Below are 20,811 nucleotides of genomic sequence, written 5' to 3'. Positions count from 1 at the left end.
GATCTTTCTTCAGGGCGTCCCCATCCCTGTGACTGGAAGATCCATGGGCTGATGCTGAGCACATCTGAAAAGGGACCAGCACAGGAATGGGAACCTCTCCTCTGAGCTGGGCTGTCGGGGTCAGACTGGCTGGTCAGTGGGAGAGCTCTGGCCAAGCCTCATCGCTCATTCCCAGGGTCAGGAATGTGCAAGAGCTGCTGCGAGGGGATGACCACAGAAGCCACGTGGACAGGGAATGTGGCGGGGTTTTGCAAGGATCTGCTCCAGCCTCCCCCTCCAAGCCAGGAGATCCAGGAGGAGCGGGGAGGACACATGGATTTGTGCAGATCCAGCACACGCCCCAGCTCCAACCAGGCTGAGCCCACAAATCCTTCTGCAAGTTTCTCTGTCCCACCCCCAGATGTGCCAGCACCCCGTCCTACACCCTGCGCCCCTCCCAGGCACACCCTGCACCCTCTCGGCTCTCCTGGCACCGCATCCCAGACACGTCCGTGTGGGGCTGGGCTGGTTCTGGCTGCGGTGGAGCCGACGTGCCCCCCCTGCCAGCACCCAGCTCCCCCCCAGCCAAGCCCCATCCCTCGTCCCCAGCACCGGCGCTGATCCAGCCCAGCCCCAGCTGGGACAGAACCTCCACCCAGGCACAGTTCCCGTGACTAAGCCAGACAGACACCCCGAGAGTCCAGCCCTGACAGCGAGGTCCCACCAAGACAAAAACAATACAAACCCTCCCATTCCCTGCTCCTGACGGAGCTTTCAAGGGTTCGTCATCGGCACTGATACAAATCCACACCTCAGAGCACAAACAGGGAGGCAGCCAAGGAACCCGCAGGAACCGCAAACGAGACTTGCTGAGCCCTGGCCAGGGCCGGAGCCGACTCCAGATGTTTCTCCAGGGACTCCCTGGTGCTGTGATTTGATGCGAGCCCTGATCAGATGTGGCGTCGCCGGGACCGTTCACACAGGATGGACGAGGCCAACGTGCAAACCACGAGTCAGCCCCTGCCTCCAGCGCGTCCTGCTCTGCTGCAGCCGCCAAAGGAGCCGAGGCCTCGAGTCTCCTCTGCCCAACCAACCAGCCTGGGCTTCACCATCACCTGTCCCTGCGAGGCAGGGCCTCCTTTATGCAGCTTTGAGCCTTTTTCAGTCGCTGCCCTTTCTGAAGTGGGGAGTACAGTGCTGACACTGCATCGAGAGCATCAAAGAGTCACGAGTCCTTACTCCCACCTGATGTCCCATTTCCTTACTCCCACCCGATGCTTTTTTGGCACCACCCAAAAGCACAGCCTCAGCGGAGGTTCAGGCCTGCAGTGATTTTGGAGGGCTCCAGCACAGCCACTGCCTGGGCAGGAGCAGCATCACCTCTCTCCTGACAGGGAATGCTCCCCCGGGAGCACGAGGATGCTCTGAGCAACTCAGGGAGCTGCAGGCTCTGAGCGCTCCCTCTGCACTCCCTCCCTGAGCATCCCCAGATTCTGGGGCACCGCAGAGCCCTGCAGGTGATTTTCTGACTCAAACCCAGGTCCAGCGAGTGCCAAAGGCCCTCCTGGCCCAGCTGTGCCCTGCAGGGGGGACGGGCACGGCCGCAGGTGCCCAGTGTCCCTACAGGGGCTCTGTGTCCCTACAGGGGCTCCGTGTCCTTACGGGGGCTCCGTGTCCCTACAGGGGCTCCGTGTCCCTACAGGGGCTCCGTGACCCTACGAGGTACCCGGTGTCCCTACAGGTGCCCGAGGTGGGTGTTTGCCTTGCTGGGTGTTTACCCCCGGGCTGTGCCTGCACACAGCCTTATCTGCTTGGCGAGGGCCGTGTGGCTCCTGCACACACAGAGTTATCTCGAGGGACCTGGGCCTTCCTCTGAGGGCAGCGGGGTGGGGGGAGCTCACCCACAGCTCCGGTACCTGCAGGGGTGTCCCTGCTGTCCAGTTCAGAGGGAACAGGTCACTCAGCTCTTCCCAACGCCCATCTAACGTGGCCAGACTCCCCAGAGAAATCTCCCAGCCCATCCACGCTGGATCCATCCTGCCCCGGAGCAGGTCCCTGCTGCAGGCCAAGGCCACCACTGCTCCTGGGAAGGGAATGAGCTGCTCTTGCACCACCAGAGCACCTGGACATCTCCATCTTCCCAGCCTCCAGCCCTCCCAGACGTTGCTGAGGTTCCCCCATGTTCCCAACCACTCAGTGCCTTCCCAGAAGGAGCCGTGCCTGCGGCGCAGGGGGAAGGAGCCCCCAGCCTCTCCCTCAGGGCTCTGGGACATTCGCTTTTTCCACAGCAGCAGGACACTGAGGCCGAGCCAGACTGCCCCAGCCTGTCCCCACAGCCCCGGGGCAGCTCCTCCTCCCAAACCAGCTCCAGCTCCCGCTCGCCCCTCGCCCGGGCTCAGCTCTGGACCTGCTGGGATGAGGGCACTGGGAACCTCCTCCCCTGGCAGAGCTCCCGGGAGCGCAGAGCTCGTGTGCTCACGGCCTCGGGTCCAGCCCTCGACGCCCGCGAGCTCAGCTCTGTGGGAAACCTCGGCTTTGGAAAGGCTGCGCTCGCCGTGATGCAACTCGGGAGACTTTTGTCATCGCCGGCTGTTTCCAAGGGGACGAGGTGGATGAACCAGGCTGCTTTAGGAACTGACCCTCGATGCCGCAACCCCACCTCCCTTCCTCTCCCTCCCCCACGGCCCCGGGCCCTTTGCTCACACGGTTCCTGCAATTCCTGGCCCTCGGCTTCGAGGCTTCCGCCACCATCTGGGCTCCATTTAGGGGAGCTGATGTTTTTCACAGGGCTGTAATCTAAACTTTGGGATTGAGTTTACATCTCGCATACCAGCGTCTCACCGCCGGGCCTGGCCACGCACTGGGGGCTGGCAGCTGCCAGCCCTGTGCCGGCGGCTCCGGATACCTGGGAACGGTGCAGGGCCAGTGCAGGGATCCTGGATCAGGGATCCACCCTCAAACCACCTCTGGATCCAGCCAGACACTGCCCCTGCCAGTGGGTGCGAGCTGGGAGAGCCCAGCAAGCTGGGAAGCAGCTCAGCTTCCCCCAGGAGGCTGCGATGGGAGACAAAGCCCAACATCAGCATTATCCATCTCCAGCAGCAGGAAATTCCCCAGCCCGGGCAGCTGGAGATGCGAGCACAGGGAGGAGAAGCAATCTGGGAGCAGGGATGCAGAGTGGCAGGTCCAGCCCCGCTTGTGCTCAAAGCCTGGGGTGACAGAGCCACCTCAGGGCCCAGCGAGGCTCCTGACCCAGCTCTGGGCGGGCAGGTGACAACCGGCACCCCCCAGACACCCCCTGCACCCCAAACCCCTGCCAGCCCCACCCCCCATCATCTCCAGCCTTCCTCCACCCTCCTCGCCGGCTGCAAGGTGGGCAGAGCCGCAGGCAGTGTCCGGAGGCAGCCAAGGTGGCTCGTTCCCAGCAGTCCACGAGGCTCAGCCAAACCCAAAAAATAATGTTTTCATACTTAGACTTTTCAGGCAGGATTTAGTCATTTGTGGACACGAGGCCTTGGCAGAGCCGCGCTGCCTCCGCTCACCTACCCCAGCCCGCGGCTGTTTACGGCGGCAGAGCCTTGGAAGGAGAGGGAAGATTTGTGGTTTAATCCAGGTGAATTATTCCTGCTCCCTTTATGGAGCCTGCAGCTGATGGGGAAGAGGGGATTCAGCATCCCTGCACCGCCAGGGATGGACCCACCGCAGGAGATGAGGATTCAAAGCACAGCACACCCCCACAGCTCCACAAACGCTGCCTGGACAAACCCAGCAGCACCTTTACCCTGTCCACCTAATGGCTAAAAAATGAGTTGAGGGCACAAAAGCCAAGCCCTGGCCGGGCACACTCGTGGTAAAAGGCAGAGCGGCTGAGAGCTGCTCTGCCATACGAGAAAAGCTGGTTCCACCCCAGCCTTGTGGGGTTGTGCAGGCCCCGTTTGCTCAGCCCAGCACGGGGCACTTGGAGCTGCCAGGGAGAAGGGAAGGGGGTGATGGATCCAGGGCCCTGGTATCCCTCAGGAGCCCTCCATGCCCAGGATCCAACACGAGCTCCGGTCAACTCCTCACCTTGGTGTCGGATCCAAACTTCCCAGGCACGAGCCCAAGGCTTTATCTGCTGTCCCCTCCCTCCTCCCACATTTGTTATTAAACCAAATAAGGCCACTTATCTGCAAATCCTACCTCTTAAACCAGCAAAGCCACACCACAGCTCCTGAGTGCCACGCTGTGTCCCTGGGGGATGCCAGGAGCTCAGCCCCACACACCCTGGCTGCCTTCAAAGCTCATCCACCACGAGGATCTCGCCACAACCAGGGTCCCACCATGACCAGGATCCCACCATGATGATCCCACCACGACCAGGATCCCACCACGACCAGGATCCCACCACAACCATGATCCCACCATGATGATGATCCCACCACAACAAGGATCCCACCATGACCAGGATCTCACCAGGATGTGGCTCCCACCACGACACTTCTGCATTTTCACCCCGCAACCAAACCACCCGAAGCATCGGCGAGGCTGAAGCAGCCAAGTGGAGCAAGTCTTTACGGCTGAAGCAGCCAAGTGGAGCAAGTCTTTACGGAAAGGGAGCCATCCCAGAGTGGAGCTTCGTAACCAAGCGTGGGGTAGAGCTCGGAGACACAGGAAGGATTCGCTGAGGCAACGCTGGGATCAGCAGCACAAGCCCATTAGGGCTGGCCACTGGCAGGAGGAGCGTTCCGAGGAGCCTCCGTGCCCTCCAGGCACTCCAGCAGAAGTTGCACAGCTGTCCCGACTGGGAACGACAGATAAGGCTCAAGTGATTCATTCAGTGTAAACCTTTATTTGTTCTTGCTTACCCAGAGGAGCCAGCAGCTGCTAATGCTAAACTGGGCCGGCTCCCAAGCGCAGACAAAGGCCTGCAAAAATGGGTTTAAGGAGGAACTGACTGTTCAAAAAGCAATCCTAGAAGAGGGAGTTAGAAAGAGGGAGTGCAGCGCGGCGCAGGAGGAAGAGGAAGCCAGAGAGCACCTAAAAATAAGTTTTAAAAAAAGCAGCGAGGCACAGGACAAAGGCCTCGGCGCACGTGACCGTTCCCCGCAGCGTAGGCAGGATGCGAGCTCGGAACACAACACTCCCTCCCCAGCAACCCCACGTACAGAGCCCCAGCCACCTCCCAGCTCAGCCAAAGCCATGGCCAGCACCTTTCCCACCCGGCACGGGCTTTTTCCCCCCCCGCACCATAAATCCCCCAGGTGCAGGATGCTGTCCGTGCCCCAAGCCGGGCACGCTGGGCATGACCCACTCCGGGGTGGAAATGCACCTAACCCAGCAAGGCTGGAGTCAGACAGAACAGCTTGAAAGTGTTGAAGGAATTGTGAGGAAGTGTGGGAAATGAGGTTCCTCCCAAGAAGCGCCCTCAAAAACAGCCGAAGTCCTGCGGGAAGCACTGCCCAGGGGTTCCCCTGCATCCCCCCAGGCAGTGCCTTCACCAGATCAGGGCACAGCTGGTGGGCGACTCGTTAGTTCTCTCTGAAAGAGCCGGAAAATGCAGATGACAAAGGAGCCTGTCCTGTGTCTGATGGTGCAGCTGCGACCGCCGCTGTCGCTCCCCTCCCGTGGCTCCAAGGCTGCACAGCGACCCCGAGCTGGGACCCTCCTCCAGGACATCAACCCTCAGTGCCCTGCGCCTGCCCCGGTGGTGGCCGTGGTGGCCCCGGTGGTGGCCCCGGAGGTGGCCGTGCCCACCGGTCCCAGGCGGGAGCTCCAGCCCAGGCGCAGCAGCGAACCCGGGGTTCCCTCTCCGTGCGCATCCTGAAGGACGCTCCCTGCACACCTTCCCCCAGCCCCGCCAGGGTTCACAGCCGTGCGGGGAGGGAGCAAATCCCCAGGGATGGGAGAGGCACTTACAGGACGGGCTGAACATCACCAGCGTGGTGGAGATCTCCAGCCCCGGCGCAGCGCCCTGAGAACATCCAGCGAGTTCCGCTCCCGGGAAGCCGCGGCTCCGCATCCCACATTCACTTCTGCTTCACCCCTGCCGCCCACCCGATCCTCGGCGCAGCAGGGAGAGCATCTGAGCCGTGCCGAGCTGGGTCAGGCGCAAGCGGGGCCACGGAGCAGCCTCTCAGAACTGACTCATCCCGTCCCGGAGCGGCTCTGGCTCCGCCGGGAACGCAGCGGCTCCGGCAGCGCTTATTTCATACCCACACCCCCGGGGTCCCTCAGAGCCCGCAGCTGCGCGGCTGCCGAGCCGGGCTGTGCCCACAGCGTCCCCTCGGAGCCAGCCCGGGCCCGCGGCAGGAGCCCTGCATAGCACTCGCTGCTGGTCCTCACGCCGCGGTCCCTGAGCTCATGACTGAGTAACGCCGGCGAGCCAAGAATAGAGACCTTGAAGTGAAACCTCCCGGGATTGGCAGCTATTTCGGGCGCGCTCAGCCGCCGGGGCTGCGTGACATAAGAGGATATAAAAGAGGAAACTCTGCACAACAACTCTCACCTCACCGAGAGAGGCTCGGCTCGCAGCAGGTAGGGCTGCTGTGAGCGCCTTTGGGGCGAAGCGAACGCTGTGACAGCCCCCGAGGCCACCCCCGTCCCCCCAACCCCAGCCCACGGCGTGTGTGCAGCACCGGGACCCCGAGCGGGCTGTCCCCAGGCACAGCCCCAGCCCCAAAGCCCCTGAGCATCCCCAGGGCTGAGCCCACCAGGAAGTGCAGGGCTGGAGCCCCGCAGCCCAGTGTGGCCACGGCTTCTCCGCGCTGGGACGCAGCCAAACCCCAGCACAACCCGCCTCCCGTGCTGCCCACACCGCGCAGCCCACGTCGAGCCGAGCCTGTTGCCACAGGTTCAGCCTGCCCAGGCACCTCCGTGGAGCAGGAATTGCAGAGATCCTGCTGTGGCCAAAGGAGCCTCAAAGGGAGCTGACAGGACCGAGGCAACCGGAGCACCCCCAAACCCCAAACCCCAGCTCTGCCCAAGCAGCCCCTCGCAGCTCCAGACTCAGCTCACCCCTGGAAGGAAGGGCTGGGATTGCACCCAGCCACCAGATGTGGGGAGGAAAAGTCTGGTCCTGGTTAAGAACCAGCATTAAGATTAATGCAGGGAAATTTAAATGGCAGTTCTGGGAGCGTGTTTGATTTGAACCCTTAGATACTGGGAAAACAAACACACAAAGCTGCAGTTTCTGGAGGTCAAACTCAGCACCTGAAACCAGGCCCTGCCAGTTTACAGCGTGTCCATCCCGTCAGCAGCTGCATTTGAATACTCGTGATGCCAGTGTGCTCTGCCAGCTCACTCAGATCCCAGAAATGTGCTTTCTCCTGGGTTTTTGGTCAGGAGTAAGTCACCAGCAGGGACTGACAGAGTCTACAGTGCTAATTAGGAAGGAATTCTTCCCTGTGAGGGTGGGGAGGCCCTGGCACAGGTTGCCCAGAGAAGCTGGGGCTGCCCCTGGATCCCTGGAAGAGTCCATGGCCAGGCTTGGAGCGGCCTGCGATAGCGGGAGGTGTCCCTACCCATGGCAGGGGTGGGACTGGATGAGCTTTAAGGCACCTCCCAACCTAAACCACCCCATGATTCAATGAAATAACTGAATTCCCCAAACAGCTTCGTCCGTTCTAAAAACATCCTCCAAAACTTACCCAGGCCATGAGGGGGAGCAGAGCACCTCCGATTCCATCCCTCATCCCGACAGTGACGGCCAGTTAAGGCCTTTCAGTTAAACCTGGCTTCCAAAGGCTGAATAACCACCAGCAGCCCCAAATCTGCTTAACGTGCAGTTCAATTGTCCCAGCGTGTGGCCCAGCACTGCTGTCCCCGTGCCAGCAGGTGACAGAGCCCAGACAGAGCCGCCCGTGCCGGCGCCGTGGCAAGGACTGCCCGTCGGCATGGGGACCCTCCCTGGGACGCTGCCACCGCCACTCTGCGTCCACCACTGCAGCGAGGGGTTGGTGTAGTCTTGGAAGAAGGAAAAGGCTGAGGCAGGGATGATCCTGAGCTCAGCAGGAGGCAGGAGATGACCCCAGGAGAAGCAGAGGCTGCTGCATCCAGGAGCTCTGCGGTGCCTCCATTCTGGGACAGAAAGGAGCCCCGTGCCAGGCCCTGCCTCGGCCCCAGAGCAGCACAGAGAGACCAGAGGACCAAGGGTGACACAGAGGTGGCAGGAAGGACACGGCAAAACCTGCGAGTGAGCAAGGCGAGGGACGTGGGAGCAGGAGGGAGCAGGGACACAGCCCACAGCTCTGCTGGGAATATTCCCACCCTGCAGCCACTGAAGATAACCCCGACAGCAGCTGCTTCCAGTGGCCTCCCCAGAATTGCTGAAGGCAGCTGGATGGAGCAAAGAGGCCGAGGCAGGAGCAGAAGAGACGATTTTCATGTGGAAGTTGCACCCCTGGGCTACATATGAAAGTTATCGTCAGTGCATCGAGCCCTGGGCAAACCTGGAGAATTTACATAAGCCTTGAAGTTTAGGAAAGCATAAAGGAAGAAAGAAATTGAGAGAGCAATCCTGTCTTTGTCTCCAGCACTGCAAGGAAATTCTCCACATTTTCTGTGCTGCCCAAGGCTCCCCTTACGCAACAGCGGCTTTTGAAAAAGCAGCCTCAGCATCAACAGTTTTCCCCTCCCTTGCGTAAGAGATGATCCTCCTTCCATGAGAGATCCTCCTTCCATGAGAGATCCTCCTTCCATGAGAGATCCTCCTTCCATGGGAGGTCCTCCCTCCCTGAAGGCTCAAGAACATCCCCAGGGAAGCGATCCCAGCACCACGTCCCGACTCCTTCCTGCAGCATCAGGGAGTCGCTCCTCCCGGGAGAACTGCCCAGCTTCCACCTCCCCGGAGCTGAACTCCGAGGCACTTCCAGGATTGCAGGATGCTCCAGAGGCTCCTTGCACACGCTGCTTTCTTTCAGAGCAGCAGATGACCCAAGTGAAACTGGAGAGGACCCAGGGAAACACTGGGAGGATGCTCTGGGCCAGCACCACTGACAGGAACACCCCACACCCGTAAAAATTCTCTCCATGAAGAGAAACGAGGCTCACTGGTGTGTGAGCCACCCCCAGTTCCCAGCTCTTCCCCCAGCTCCTGCACGTCTGTCCTCCTGTTCCCTGCCTTTGGTCCCACCTTTCCAGCACGGAGCCGTGAGCGTGCCCAGCGCAGCAGGGTTTGTTTTGCACTGCTGTGAGCCGTGTTTTGATCCAGCTCTGCAATGCAGCCCTGTGGAAGAGCCAATTCTCCCACTGGCACCGTTCCTGCTCCTGGATACCAACACCCCACAGGACAAAGCCCGACGGATCCGGGGGACGGGGGTGGTTTGTCCCTGTGCTGGGGGGGAGGGCAGCCAGGTCGCGAGGAAAACCCCACAAACACCATCCTAATTCTTCTTCCAGCAGACTGAGGCACCGTACACCACACCTGGCCTTGAGCATGGAGAGACTGAAGTTTTAGGCTGAGGGGAGACAAATGCAAAGGCGGGATGGATGTGTGCAGGGATCAGATGTGACAGACGGACACTGCCTCACTCCAGCCCCTCTGTGGGGCCAGGACCTCAATGGAGACCCACCCTGAGGATGTCCCCTCCCTGCTGGAGGCCTCCCTGGGTGACAGCGTGGCACTGACTCAAGGCTCTTTCCTCAGCATCCTCGGATATTGCCCAAGAGGCAGCGCGGTGACGGGGACGTGTGGCACCCACAGCTCTGCCACCTCATCGGCGCTGAGCCGCCTCCAGCCCCGCTCTGCCTTGGCACGAGCTCCCCTTCCAAGGTGAGTCTGGGAAATCTCCAAACTCACTCCAACGGGCACTTGGGCTCCGTTTGCTATTTATAGTGTGACAGCTGACCGGGACAGTGCCACCCAGGCCTCCCGGCTCTGCTGGCTCTGCCCAAACTCAAACCCAAGCGGCCAAATCCTGCTCAGCGCTGCCGGAATTCGGCGCATTCATTCAGAGTTAGCAACTGCTGCTATATCGGGAAGACAGCTTCAAGGGAAGACAGAGCTCTCCAAGACAGAGAAAGAAAACAAATCCCTTGCCTGCATTCTGCAGGCCAGCACTGCTCTCCTAAATTTCCTTGGCTCAGCTTAACAAAACCCGGGTTTTTCTGCTAAAAAGTGAACATTAACCAGCCCTGCACGCCCCTGAGCTCTGGACACTCTCTCGAAAGCTTCATGACACCGTCACACCAGACAGCAAATGTGCCAACTCAGACCTTCTCTGAGTGACAGAATCGTCCCTAACAAACCCTGGCTCAGCCCTGCCCTTCGGGAAAGGCACCCGAGCAGAGCAGCCGGTCCAAGGAGGTGGGCGTGGGGTGAGCAGAAACAAACCCTGTGTGTGAAGGCACCAACAAAGGCAGGAAAACATCCCGGCCGCCGGCGAGGCCGCGGGGCTGCTCCCAGCAGGGCTTTCCGAGGTACTTTTAGGGCACTCAGAGCCGCAGACAAGGACCGGCCGTGCCAGGCGGGAGCCGGAGCCGCGGTCACAGGGGGCTGCCCAAGCCTGACGCGAGCCCACTCAGCCCGTTCGCGCTCGGGACGGGCAGGACACGCTGCTCTGCCCGTCTGTCCCCTCCCCGTCTCGGCAGGGACACACAAATCCGCAGAGAAGCTGTTAATGGGGAGCCGGCAGAGCCTGAACGGGACGGATGCATTCCTGCCCCCGGGGAGCATAGCAAGGGAATGAGACACAGACACCGGCGAGGACTCGGCAGCTCCAGCTCCAGGACTGACTCACCTCCCTCCTGCGCTGTCCCAGAGAGCAGCGGCGGGGCTGGACGGAGATCAAAAGGTAATAAATCAGATCAGAACAACCCAGGTTTGATGTTTGAACCAGAGATGGAAGAGGAGATTCGCCACCTCCCCTGCCGGAGTCGGGCAGCGGGGCAGAAGGAGCTGCCTCGTTTCGGAGCGTTGCCAACACACTTGTTTGTTTTTTCCCCTCCTCAAGGTCCCAGCTGTTAAATCCATGATTGCAGGATTTCCCAGACTCACTGAAAAAGCACGTATGCCATTGTGTCCCACTGCTGGAACAGGAAAAAGCCTGAAAATCTGAGCCACAGACTCCAAACACACAAGGTCTCCTTACAACTGACGTTTTCAAACCTCATTTTTCTTTCAACAGTTTCTAAATGGTTCAGAGTTTTGCAGCGCTGCCTTTCAGCTCCCCCAGAATTGTTCCCATCCCAGTGTCCCACGGTGGGGGAACTTTTTGTCATCAAGTGTCCCAAAGCCATCCATGTGGCCACTCACATCCCCAGAGCCTCAGAGGACTTTGAGCCGCCAGCCTCCAACCCCTGATGGAATCTGGGTCTTGACTCCAATCCCCAGCCGGCCGAGTGTGAACACAGAAACCAGGCCCAGCCACTCGTGCTCCAGCCACCCGAATTCCCCATCTCTCAACACAAATGCAGGCCCACAGTCTCAGGAGGACACGGAGCTTCTCTCTTTGCTGCTCCACAGAGAACACGGTGTCACACTGGAACATCCCAGCCAGATCAGAGCCGCCCAGGACAGCAGCCAGCACCCAGCCAAAGCCTCTCCCTGCCCCGGGGAGGTTCCCAATGAAGCCATTTAATAACTGCAGGAAAAGACACGCTCCCGTGTGCCCGTCCTCGCTCAGCTCCATCCCTGCTACGCTGCCGCACGACGAGACTCACTCTTGGACCAGCCCTGACTCTGGGACCTGTCCCTTCCCAAAGGACACGTCCGAAGGGTTCAGGACCCTGCTCAGGACAGGTGTAACCCCACTGCCACCCCACACGCTCCCTGCTGAGCTTCCAGCCCCACTGCGAGAGCCTCTGCTGCCATTTTCATGCTCCCACTTCCTGCTCACATCAGGCAGAGAGTAGGAAGTGCTGAAATCCTCCGACCCTCGCTGCAAACCAGGAAGCGCCTGAGATCTCCTGAGAAAGGCTAAGATTTCCGCCTGGAACCCTCTGCAAACATCTGGTCAGAGGCATCGCATCCGGACCCTCGGAGCGGGGCCCACACTCCCCATCCTCCCGGAGCTCCATCTGCTGGAACAAACCCAGGGCAGGACCACTCACGGCTCATCCTATCGGGAAAACACTAACGCAGAATCCAAACCCTCCGGCCACTCGCTTCCCTCCGTCTGCCATGGGTGACGCCTCAGCTCTCCTGCCCGAGCCGAGGCCAGCACATCCCACACCTCCTCTGCAGGAGTCTCCCAACATCCCATTACTCAGCAAAGCTCATAACACGTCCACACCACAGGTAACAACTCCACCACGGAAAAAGGTGTGGGCAGCTGTGTTCTGGGAGCCCAGGGGTTGCTGGCACAGGGCAAACCTTGGATGGCGCACAGGTCTGTGGGCTGCACTGGCTCGTGGATCTGGCAGATGGATCCGGGGTATTTGGGGCATCCGCAGCTCTTTTCCCAGTGCACATCCTTTCTCCACAAGGTATTTGGAGGGAGAGAGGTGCCCTTGCAGCACAGACACCAAGGACAAACCCAGCAGAGCTGCGGCTCCTCTGCCCTCGCAGCCCTGCTCCCTGCACACACCGCCGGCCTTCCGAAGGGAAAGGCAACAGGATTAGCACAAAAACATTCCAGCAAACCACAGGCTCGGCTTTGCCACATCTGAACACTTGCTCTCGAAGGCAGCCACGGGTCCGCGGGCCTCGCTGGGAGCCGGTGAGTCCGGGACTCGTGAGCCTGAGCTCTCTCCCTCAGCTCTGGCAGCTTGTCCAGGCTGAGCCCCGCAGCCACACGCACACATTCCATGGGACAGGGGCTCCTCCGGGATGGATCAACTGCTCTGGGAGTCGCCATCCCCGGATGCTTCCCCCGGCACCGGCACAGCACCTCCAGTACGGGGGGTGACAGCCCTGCCAGCAGCTGTCCCGACACCCCACCGAGCCCCGGCTGGAGCCGCAGACCCCAGGCGGGCACTGCCGGGATCCAACACCCCCGGGTTGGACACCCCCGTCCAGCCCACCCCTCTCCCTGCTCCTCACTGCGGGGAAAACCCCGGGAGTGACAGACCCGCGGCTGCCCCTGGCCGCGGTGTCCCCTTGTCCCGGTGTCCCGGTGCCTACCTTGGGCTGGCGGCGGCGACCGAGGCGATGCCGGAGCGTCCTTGGGCGGGGGCGGAGGAGCGGGGGCGGCCCCGGCCGGGCCGCGCGGGGACTCCGCGGGCTTCGGCTCCACCTGCGCCGCCGCTCCGGAACCGGGCGGGCGGAGCGGGGCGGTCCCGGCGGGAGCTGCGGGCGGTGCCGCTCCGCCCCCGGGACGGGACGGGACCGGACGGGCCGGGGGCGGGCGGAGCGTTACGGGTCAGAGCTCCGCGACGAGGGACCGGGAGCGGCGACTTCCAGCGGCTGGAGAGACCGGGGCAGCGGGAATCGGGGCCGAACTTGACCCCGAGCCCGTCCATCCCGGGTGATGGCGGAGCCACCAAAGTGCTGGGCGAGGGGCGGCAGAACGGCCGAACCTGGGGGGAGCTCCGCGCACCGAGTTGGAGCCGGATGCTTCCACTTGGCACCTGCCCGTTCCCGGTGTCTCGCTCCCTGCCCGGGCTCCCCCATATCCCGGGGGACCGGGACGGGGCAGTTCCCACCGCGCCGGGGCGAGCAGGGATGAGCCGGGGGCAGGAGAGCGGGAGCATCCCGCGGGATGAGGTGAGCACAGGACAGCGGGAGCATCCCCACGCAGTGACCGGGGGCACCGAGCACTACAGAGAAAGAAACGGAACCAAGTTCAGAGCGAAGGAAGGAGGTGCCTGTGCTCCGGGGCTTCAAATCCTGTCCAAAAGCACAGCGAGACCCCGAGGTTCCCTCGCTGCCAGCGGGGGAGCAGGCGGCTGCTTGGCCGCAGCTCCTCGGCGAGGGAACAGCTGCTTTTCCAGGAAATCCAGAGCGCGGGGGGATTCTCCAACCACTGAATTACACTTCTCTTTTCCAAGGAAGAAATCACTTCAGACCCAGAGCAGAGCCCTGTTTAGTCCCGGGGTGAGGAGCCCTGCTCAGCTGCAGCCCCGGAGTCTCTGGGGTCAGTGGGTGCAGTGAGACAAGACCGAAACACGGGTGGGCAGGGATGTGCTTTTGCCGAGTTATTTTGCTCGCTTTTATGACACCAAAACAGCTCTGGGAAGTTACACATCGAGCCCAGGGGCCGGCACATTCGTAACCCTGCTTGCAGAGCAGTTATTTTCGGCACCCTCTGAAGCTGGGAGGTTTCACAGTGCAGCTCACCCACCTCCGGGGCTTTCTCTTTCCCTTTAATTTATGCCCATTTTCTTCAAGATCAGCGTTTCCTTCCCTTTCATTTCCAAAGGCTCGTTGATCCACAATGAAACCTGGCAAAAACTCACCCGAGGAGAGGCACAGCCCCCAAACAGCACCTGACAGTTCAGACAGGAGCGTTGTTAATAATTCACAATTACAGGGGTCACACTTAATGCCTCTCTGATTTAGAGAATAACACCAGAACAGAAGCTTCAGCCCTGGTCCCTTCAGAGCCCCAGCAACACCCAAATTGCCCTGACAAGGTTTTTGTGACTAACAGCTCATTCTGAGAACAGTCAATAACTTCACGACTAAGTCCCAGCGGGCCCCACTCTGCATAAATCTGCATATTACTGAGTGAAGCCAACCAAAGGTGAGAGTGGTGGGGACCATTCTATGGTTTACCCTGAACAGCAGCTGGAAAAGGGGATTCCTCCTCCCCATCGAGCTCTTTCTGCTGTCCAGTGCCCTGAATTCCCTTAAATTCATCCTTCCAAAGGCTCAAACTCATTGGGAAGGACAAGCTGGGCTCAGCATTCCTGCAGATCGTTCCATTCTGGTGCAGAATCATGGAATAGAATCATGGAATGCCCTGAGCGGGAAGGGAGCCACACGGATACCATTGAGTCCAACCCCTGTCTCTGCACAGGGCACCCCCAAAAACCACACCACAGCCCATGAGAATCTACCTCGGCACATCCTGGAGGAAGCTGGTGTTTTTCTCTTACAAAATAACAGCTCAGATTTGGGGCGGGCTGGAAGACCAGAGTTTTCCTGGTCTCTGTATTCAACTTTGAAATTTGCAATGTTTTCTCAATCCCATTAAGAAATTGAAGCAGTGGAAGGAGCAGCAGCCTGGCTTCTCCCGTCACAATCCCATCCCAAAACTGCCTGTGCATGAAGAGCCAAACCTGCCTCCAACAGCAAAGAGATCCCCTCGAGACCTTCCCTGAGCCAGGTGAGGAGCTCAGACTGAATTATTGGGGAATTTCAGCAGCCCTGGGGGGCAATGGAGATCATTGCACCGAGATTATTTTGGAAGTGCCGCCGGTATTTTTAGCCTGGAAAACAAGGCACTGCTTCCCTTTCTGGAGTCCCTCCTCCCCTGGCCGGCTGGGCTCTGCTGTGCCAGGCAGGGGGACATTGCAGAACCCGCTGCCGGTTGGGAAAGAAAGGGGTTATTTTGATCCGTGGAGATGGATGTGCTTCACCCCCACACGTTGTGCAACCCTCAGACCGGCGGTGGAGGAGACAAAGGCGCTCGAGGCTGCCCGGGCTCGTCCAGGCTCCCAGAGCTGGCCAAGGGCAAGTGGGGAGGCTCCCACAGCACCCCGAGAGCTCGGCCTCCATGGAAGGTGGGGGACGAGAGCCAGGAGAAGGTCTCGGGCTGCCTGGGAGGGGGAAAACGGGTGGGAAATGGTGGTGGTTCCCCACCAAAGCCTTTTCTCTGAAGCCAGGCTGCTTTGCTGCTTCCCACCCATGCTCCCAGGTCATGTGGTGAGCCAGAGAGCTGGAAAATGCAAGGATAAGGCTGGTGATGTCTCCAGGGCTGGCCTGGCCTCCCAAAGGGCATAAGACACAAGAATATGCCAGGGGAAGACCCGGGCATGGGGGGCACAGGCAGCCCCGTGCTCGGCAGCTCTCCCAACATTCATCCCCCATCCAGGAGCTTCTCGGAGACCCCCGGGCACCCCCCTGCCCCCCCTGAGCTCAGAACAGCCTCACTGCCCTTCCCACGCTTCCCCTTCCCGCTGCAAGCGGGAACATCTGGAGCAGAAGAGGCCACGTAGGTGGCGGCTGCGGCAGGTGAGGAGTGACTCGGTTTCGATCAGACGTTCCCGGAGCGCAGCGTCCCCGGCCCGCCCTGCTTTATGGGATGCTGGGCTGCAGCCAGAGTGCTCCTGGCACGGGGCTGGCCCACCCGGAGCCCTGGGAACAAAGAGCTGCCCGGGATCTCCACGGTGGGCAGAGGTGGCCAGGAGAACACCTGGAAGTTGAACTGCCCTCAGCCCCAGCGTCGCGCTGGGAGAGCCCTGTGCGGCACTGCCTGGCATCCCCCTGCCTAAAGATGTGCCAAAAGGACATCAGCAAACGCACACTGAGAGCCCACCTGGTGCCCAGGCAGGGATTAACACGCGCCTCCCAACCTCTACCTTCCCAGCACAGACTTTCTGCTTCTTCCCTCCATTTTTTCCCTGCGGGGGATGGAATTTGGGATGCTTGAGAGGGTTGGAGGCGAAGCTGCTGATCCTGCCAGGAGCAGCAGCGGGATGGGCTGGCCCGGCAGGCAGGTGGGCGAGTTGCTGACTGGGGCACAAGAGAGCTCGGTGCCTTCTTTATTTGCTGATGTACGAAACGAGAGCAGCAGCTCACACCCTGCGTTGGGCAACGCGGGGAGGAGACGCTCGGGAAACGGGGACTGAGCGCCGGGTCCTGGGATGTGTCCCCAGCACCGAGGGGTTTGTGTCACATCCCTGGGGCTCAGCACAGCTCCGAGCGAAGGAAACGGGGCCAGAGCAGCGTTGAGCAGGTCCTGGCCACACTGGGCAACTCCTGGTGGTTTTTAGCCCCAGCTGCATCTTGCCTGGAAACACCGGGCACGGCTGCAGGGCCACCTCTCAGCATTAAAATTTCTTGACTTTCATTCAGTGAAAGTCAAACTATTCCTATTTCAATGCAAATCTGGGAGCGTGCAGACACTGCATACAGGAACTTGAATAACGAATGGGTTTTCTCCTCCCACTCCCGTGTCTTGCTCCACCTCTGCCCGCACCACGGTGGGTCCACCCTCCATGGGGACTTGGAGACCTCCAGCACCCTCAGACAGCGCAAGCGCTCCAGGGGCTGCCATCAGCCACCCCATTTCCCCACCAGCCCTGTCCTCTGCTTTGCACTGAGGGGTAACATGTGCTCAGCAGCCCAAAAGTTTGTTTTAAATAGACACTCCTTGAATAAGACCGACAGAAATACCCCCATGTCCTGCTGCCGGGCGTGAAACCGCAGCGCGGCAAAGAGGAACCGTCGACTTCAGAAAAAAAAAAAAAAAGAAAGAAAAAAAAAAGAAAAAGAAAGAATGAATAAAAAATAAAAATAAACACACTTCTGCCTCCTTCAGCCTCCCGCTGCCGCCGTTGCGCAAAGCGAGCGGAGATGGGAGTGAAGGGCTGATGCCGGGGGGTGGGGGGCTCGTCCCGGGTCAGGAGCCCCCGGGGTCTCTCACGGTCCGCAGTCCCCGGGGTCTCTCCTGGCCCGGAGCTCCCGGGGGTCTCTCCACATCCAGAGCCCCCCGGGCACCTTCCCCCGCTGCGCTCGCGGGGCTTCGGTTACGGCCCCAGGGGAGAGAAAAACATTTGCTTTAAAAACAGGAAAATGTGATTGTCAAACCACAACAATGGGCCGGGAAGGGGCCGCGGCAGCTCCGAATTTCGCTCCAAAACACCCCGAGGGTGACTCAAAATTTCTGCACCGAGCCCGAGCGGCCCCGCGCCCCCTCCCGGCCCCAGACGGGACTCGGTGGCCTTTAATGAGCATTTAATGAGCCTTTAATGAGCCTTTAATAAAGGTTTCCCTGATAACGGGGAACCCAATCCACCCCAAGGCATCCCCGATGGGGTTTGCAGGCACATAAAAACCTGGTGGGCTCCTCTCTGCACCCTCAGCAAGGCACGGCCCAGCTTGGAGAGGCATTTCCCAAGGGCGGGGGGTGACAGGACTGGGGGGATTGCTTCACACTGACGGAGTAGATTTAGATGGGTTATTAGGGAGAAATTCCTCCCTGTGAGCGTGCTGAGGGCCTGGCACAGCATGTCCAGAGAAGCTGGGGCTGCCCCATCCCTGGAAGTGTCCGAGGCCAGGCTGGACGAGGCTTGGAGTAGGAGGTGTCCCTGGCCACGGCAGGGGTGGCGCTGGGTGGTTTTTAAGGTCCCTTCCAACCCAAGCCAGTCTGTAATTCTAGGAACTTGTACCGGGTTTCTATAGGTTTCTGCCTTTTTAATATAACCTAAAAGCAGCAAAGCCGGGGAAGTCCTGCACATTTACCACTCCCTCCTCTTCCTCAGCTTTTTCTTTAGAGAAGCCCGGACCAAACAGTTTCACTGAAAGGGGTTGGAGAAGCTTTGCAAATGTCACTGGGAATTGTTTATTTCCCTTTATTTAAAGCCCAGAGGGTTTGTAGCCAGAGAAGGGAAGAATAACCGGCAAAACTCTCATTTTCTAAACACCAGGAGAACGAACAAAAGCGTCTGGCATGCTCTGGGCACCGCTCTGAGCTGCTGGGCATGCTGGCATCAGAGGCTGTCACCCCCCCAGGTGTGACAAAACCTCCTTGGCCACCTCCAGAGCCCACCCCAGGTCCCTGCTGCCTCTCCTGCACTTTGAAACAGGAAGAAGGAGGGGATGAAAGATGGGAGATTCGGCTGCATCTCCTCTGCTCCTCCCGAACCGGCTGGGATTGACCCTAATTTGCACTAATTGCGGGCCACCATCAGGTTCCCATCTGCTGCTGTTCCCAGCTGTTGCGAACAGCCCTGGAGGTGTTTTCTCGGCCTGGAAGCAGCTGTAGGAACCCTGGGACTGAAAGTTTTCCTGCCACAGTCTATGAAGTGACTCCCCTTTTCCCCCCCTCTTCTCAACAGCGTTCCAGGATGGGCTCAGCTCTCCTTGTGCCATGTCCTTCCCTCTCCTTCCTTTCCCCCTCTGTCCCTCAAACCAGGGCATGAGGTGCCCAAAACAGAGCTGTGCTGCCAAGCCAACCCTCCAAACTCACGGGCATCTGTAGTCAGATGTCTGCAGGTCACAGGGTTGAGCTCTAAGGGTCCTGACCCTTCAACGGTGCCAACTCCTCCAGTCCACCTCCTGGTTTCCCAGCCAGGCCCCCCGAGCCTCTGCTCAGCTTTCTCCACAGTCCAGAGAACCAAAACCAGTCAGGTTTGGTTGGAAATTCCCAGGAGGGGGTGTGGGAGCGTTTCACCCGTTTCAGCACTTTTGAGATAGGACAGAACTCAACAAATTCTTCCATCACAGCGTCCCTCCCCCAATCGCGGTGTCGTGAGCTGCACTTCTCAGTCTTGATGCAATTTCCCAACCCATCCACAGAAAGAGAGCCAGGAAGTGCCCGGGGGTGGCAGGAGAAGGGAGGAAAGCCGGAACACCTGCCTTGGGATGAAGGAAGCAGAGAGATGCCCCCCATGTCCCAGCTCCTGTGGGTCCCCTGGGTGAGGGGAGCTGGGTGAGGAGACTGTCCCTGGCTGTGAGGCGAGAAACCGACGGTGACAATGAGCAACAACCACCTGCCCTGTCACCCATCCTAGCTGGTGTCACCCAGGAGATCTCCATACCCACCCTGTTACTGTCCATCAGAACATCTCACGGCTGCCTAAAACACCTGGAGCAGCCCAGGGGATGGAGACCTTGGGCTGTGCAGGCAAGAGCCCTCAGGAACAACACGGTGCAGCCCAGGCTAAGTCAGGTCCGTGGCAGGGGTGGAACTGGCTGATCTTTGAGGTCACTCCCAACCCAAACCCTTCTATGATGAAGGTCCCTAAATCCCTGCGTGCTCTGGGCAGGGCACGATCTGGGCCTGCCGGTGTGGGAGCCGCAGGCACAGCGCCCGTGTGCCCTGGCAAGCACCACCCAGGCCCTCAGGCAGGCAGCAAACGGAGCGAACACCACCCCAACAACCCACCCGAGCCTCCTCCAAACCTCTCCATTCGCTCCCTCCACCGCCACATCTCCTCGGCCTCCGGAGCAGCTCAGGCCTGCGGATGCCGAAACCCCCCTGGGCAGAGATGGTGGCGATGAGAGGACAGAGATGTTCAGCAGAGAGCAGAGGACAAAGACGGTCCCCGGGGACATTTGAACACAGAAGATGGGCTGGGCGAGGGGAGCCCGCACAGGACAGGCCGTTGTTGTACCTTTGTTGTCGCCGCTCATCGGCCCGGTCAGAGCTGCCGCTGCCCTTGAGGCTCCCGTCGCTCTCCCGTGGCTGCCCCGGTGCACGTGACGGTCCCCAGGCAGAGCCACGCTCTGGTGAGGTCTGTGCCGTGTGTGGCGAGGAGCCCGAGCCCCGCTCTCGAGCTTTTCTCCTCGGCACAGTTTCCATGCCTGGTTTCAGAATGACGGGCCCTGGCGCGGGCTGCCCTCGCTCGCTGCACCCGCGGCTTTATCTCGCATCCTTTCGTTTTACTCTCACACCCAGCTGGGGACAGACTGGTTTCAAAATAAAATGAAGCTGCCAGAAGCTCCTGGGGCTCTACCAGCCTTTTGCAAACACTTGGAGCTGCCACAGAAAAAACGGGCTGTTTCCATGAAAGCTCCCGCTGGCACAATTGGCCACCCGGGGATTCCCGGACAATGAATGTCCCGGGAGCAGATGCAGAAGATGCCCAGTTTAACATCGGGGTGGTGTGGGGAGGCTAAAATTGGAGCAGCCTTGGAGCCACCCACACTCAGCCAGGAAGGGAAGAATCCCTCAGTTCGAGAAGTTCAGCTCAGATTTCCCACGGCCACCACCCGGACCAGGGAGCGGCTCCGATTCCTGAGACATGGAAGGAGAAAGGGGTCACTGTCCCCCAGTTCTGCAAGGATGAGTGTAAAGGGCATCCTCG

The 20,811-nt window shown here is 60.1% G+C and overlaps 1 protein-coding gene across 2 annotated transcripts in view; it reads right to left on the bottom strand.

Annotated features, from left to right (window-relative positions):
- Positions 1-20,811, bottom strand: part of HDAC7 (histone deacetylase 7) — a 55,885-nt gene that overhangs the window by 26,251 nt on the left and 8,823 nt on the right. Inside the window, exon 1 of one of the 2 annotated variants that reach the window (XM_068997706.1) lies at positions 5,875-6,300. The exons of the other annotated variant lie outside the window; for it this stretch is intronic. Within the exon in view, the coding sequence (XP_068853807.1) occupies positions 5,875-5,977 (103 nt within the window). The 5' untranslated portion in view covers positions 5,978-6,300. Of the gene's footprint in view, positions 1-5,874; positions 6,301-20,811 lie in introns of those variants that run through there. 2 annotated transcript variants of the gene reach the window in all.

This window comes from Aphelocoma coerulescens, chromosome 29 (assembly GCF_041296385.1).
Source record: "Aphelocoma coerulescens isolate FSJ_1873_10779 chromosome 29, UR_Acoe_1.0, whole genome shotgun sequence".
In the NCBI taxonomy this organism is placed as follows: Eukaryota; Metazoa; Chordata; class Aves; order Passeriformes; family Corvidae; genus Aphelocoma; species Aphelocoma coerulescens.
The sequence above is the reverse complement of the archived record's forward strand: the minus strand, read 5'-3'. Positions and strand labels throughout refer to the sequence as shown.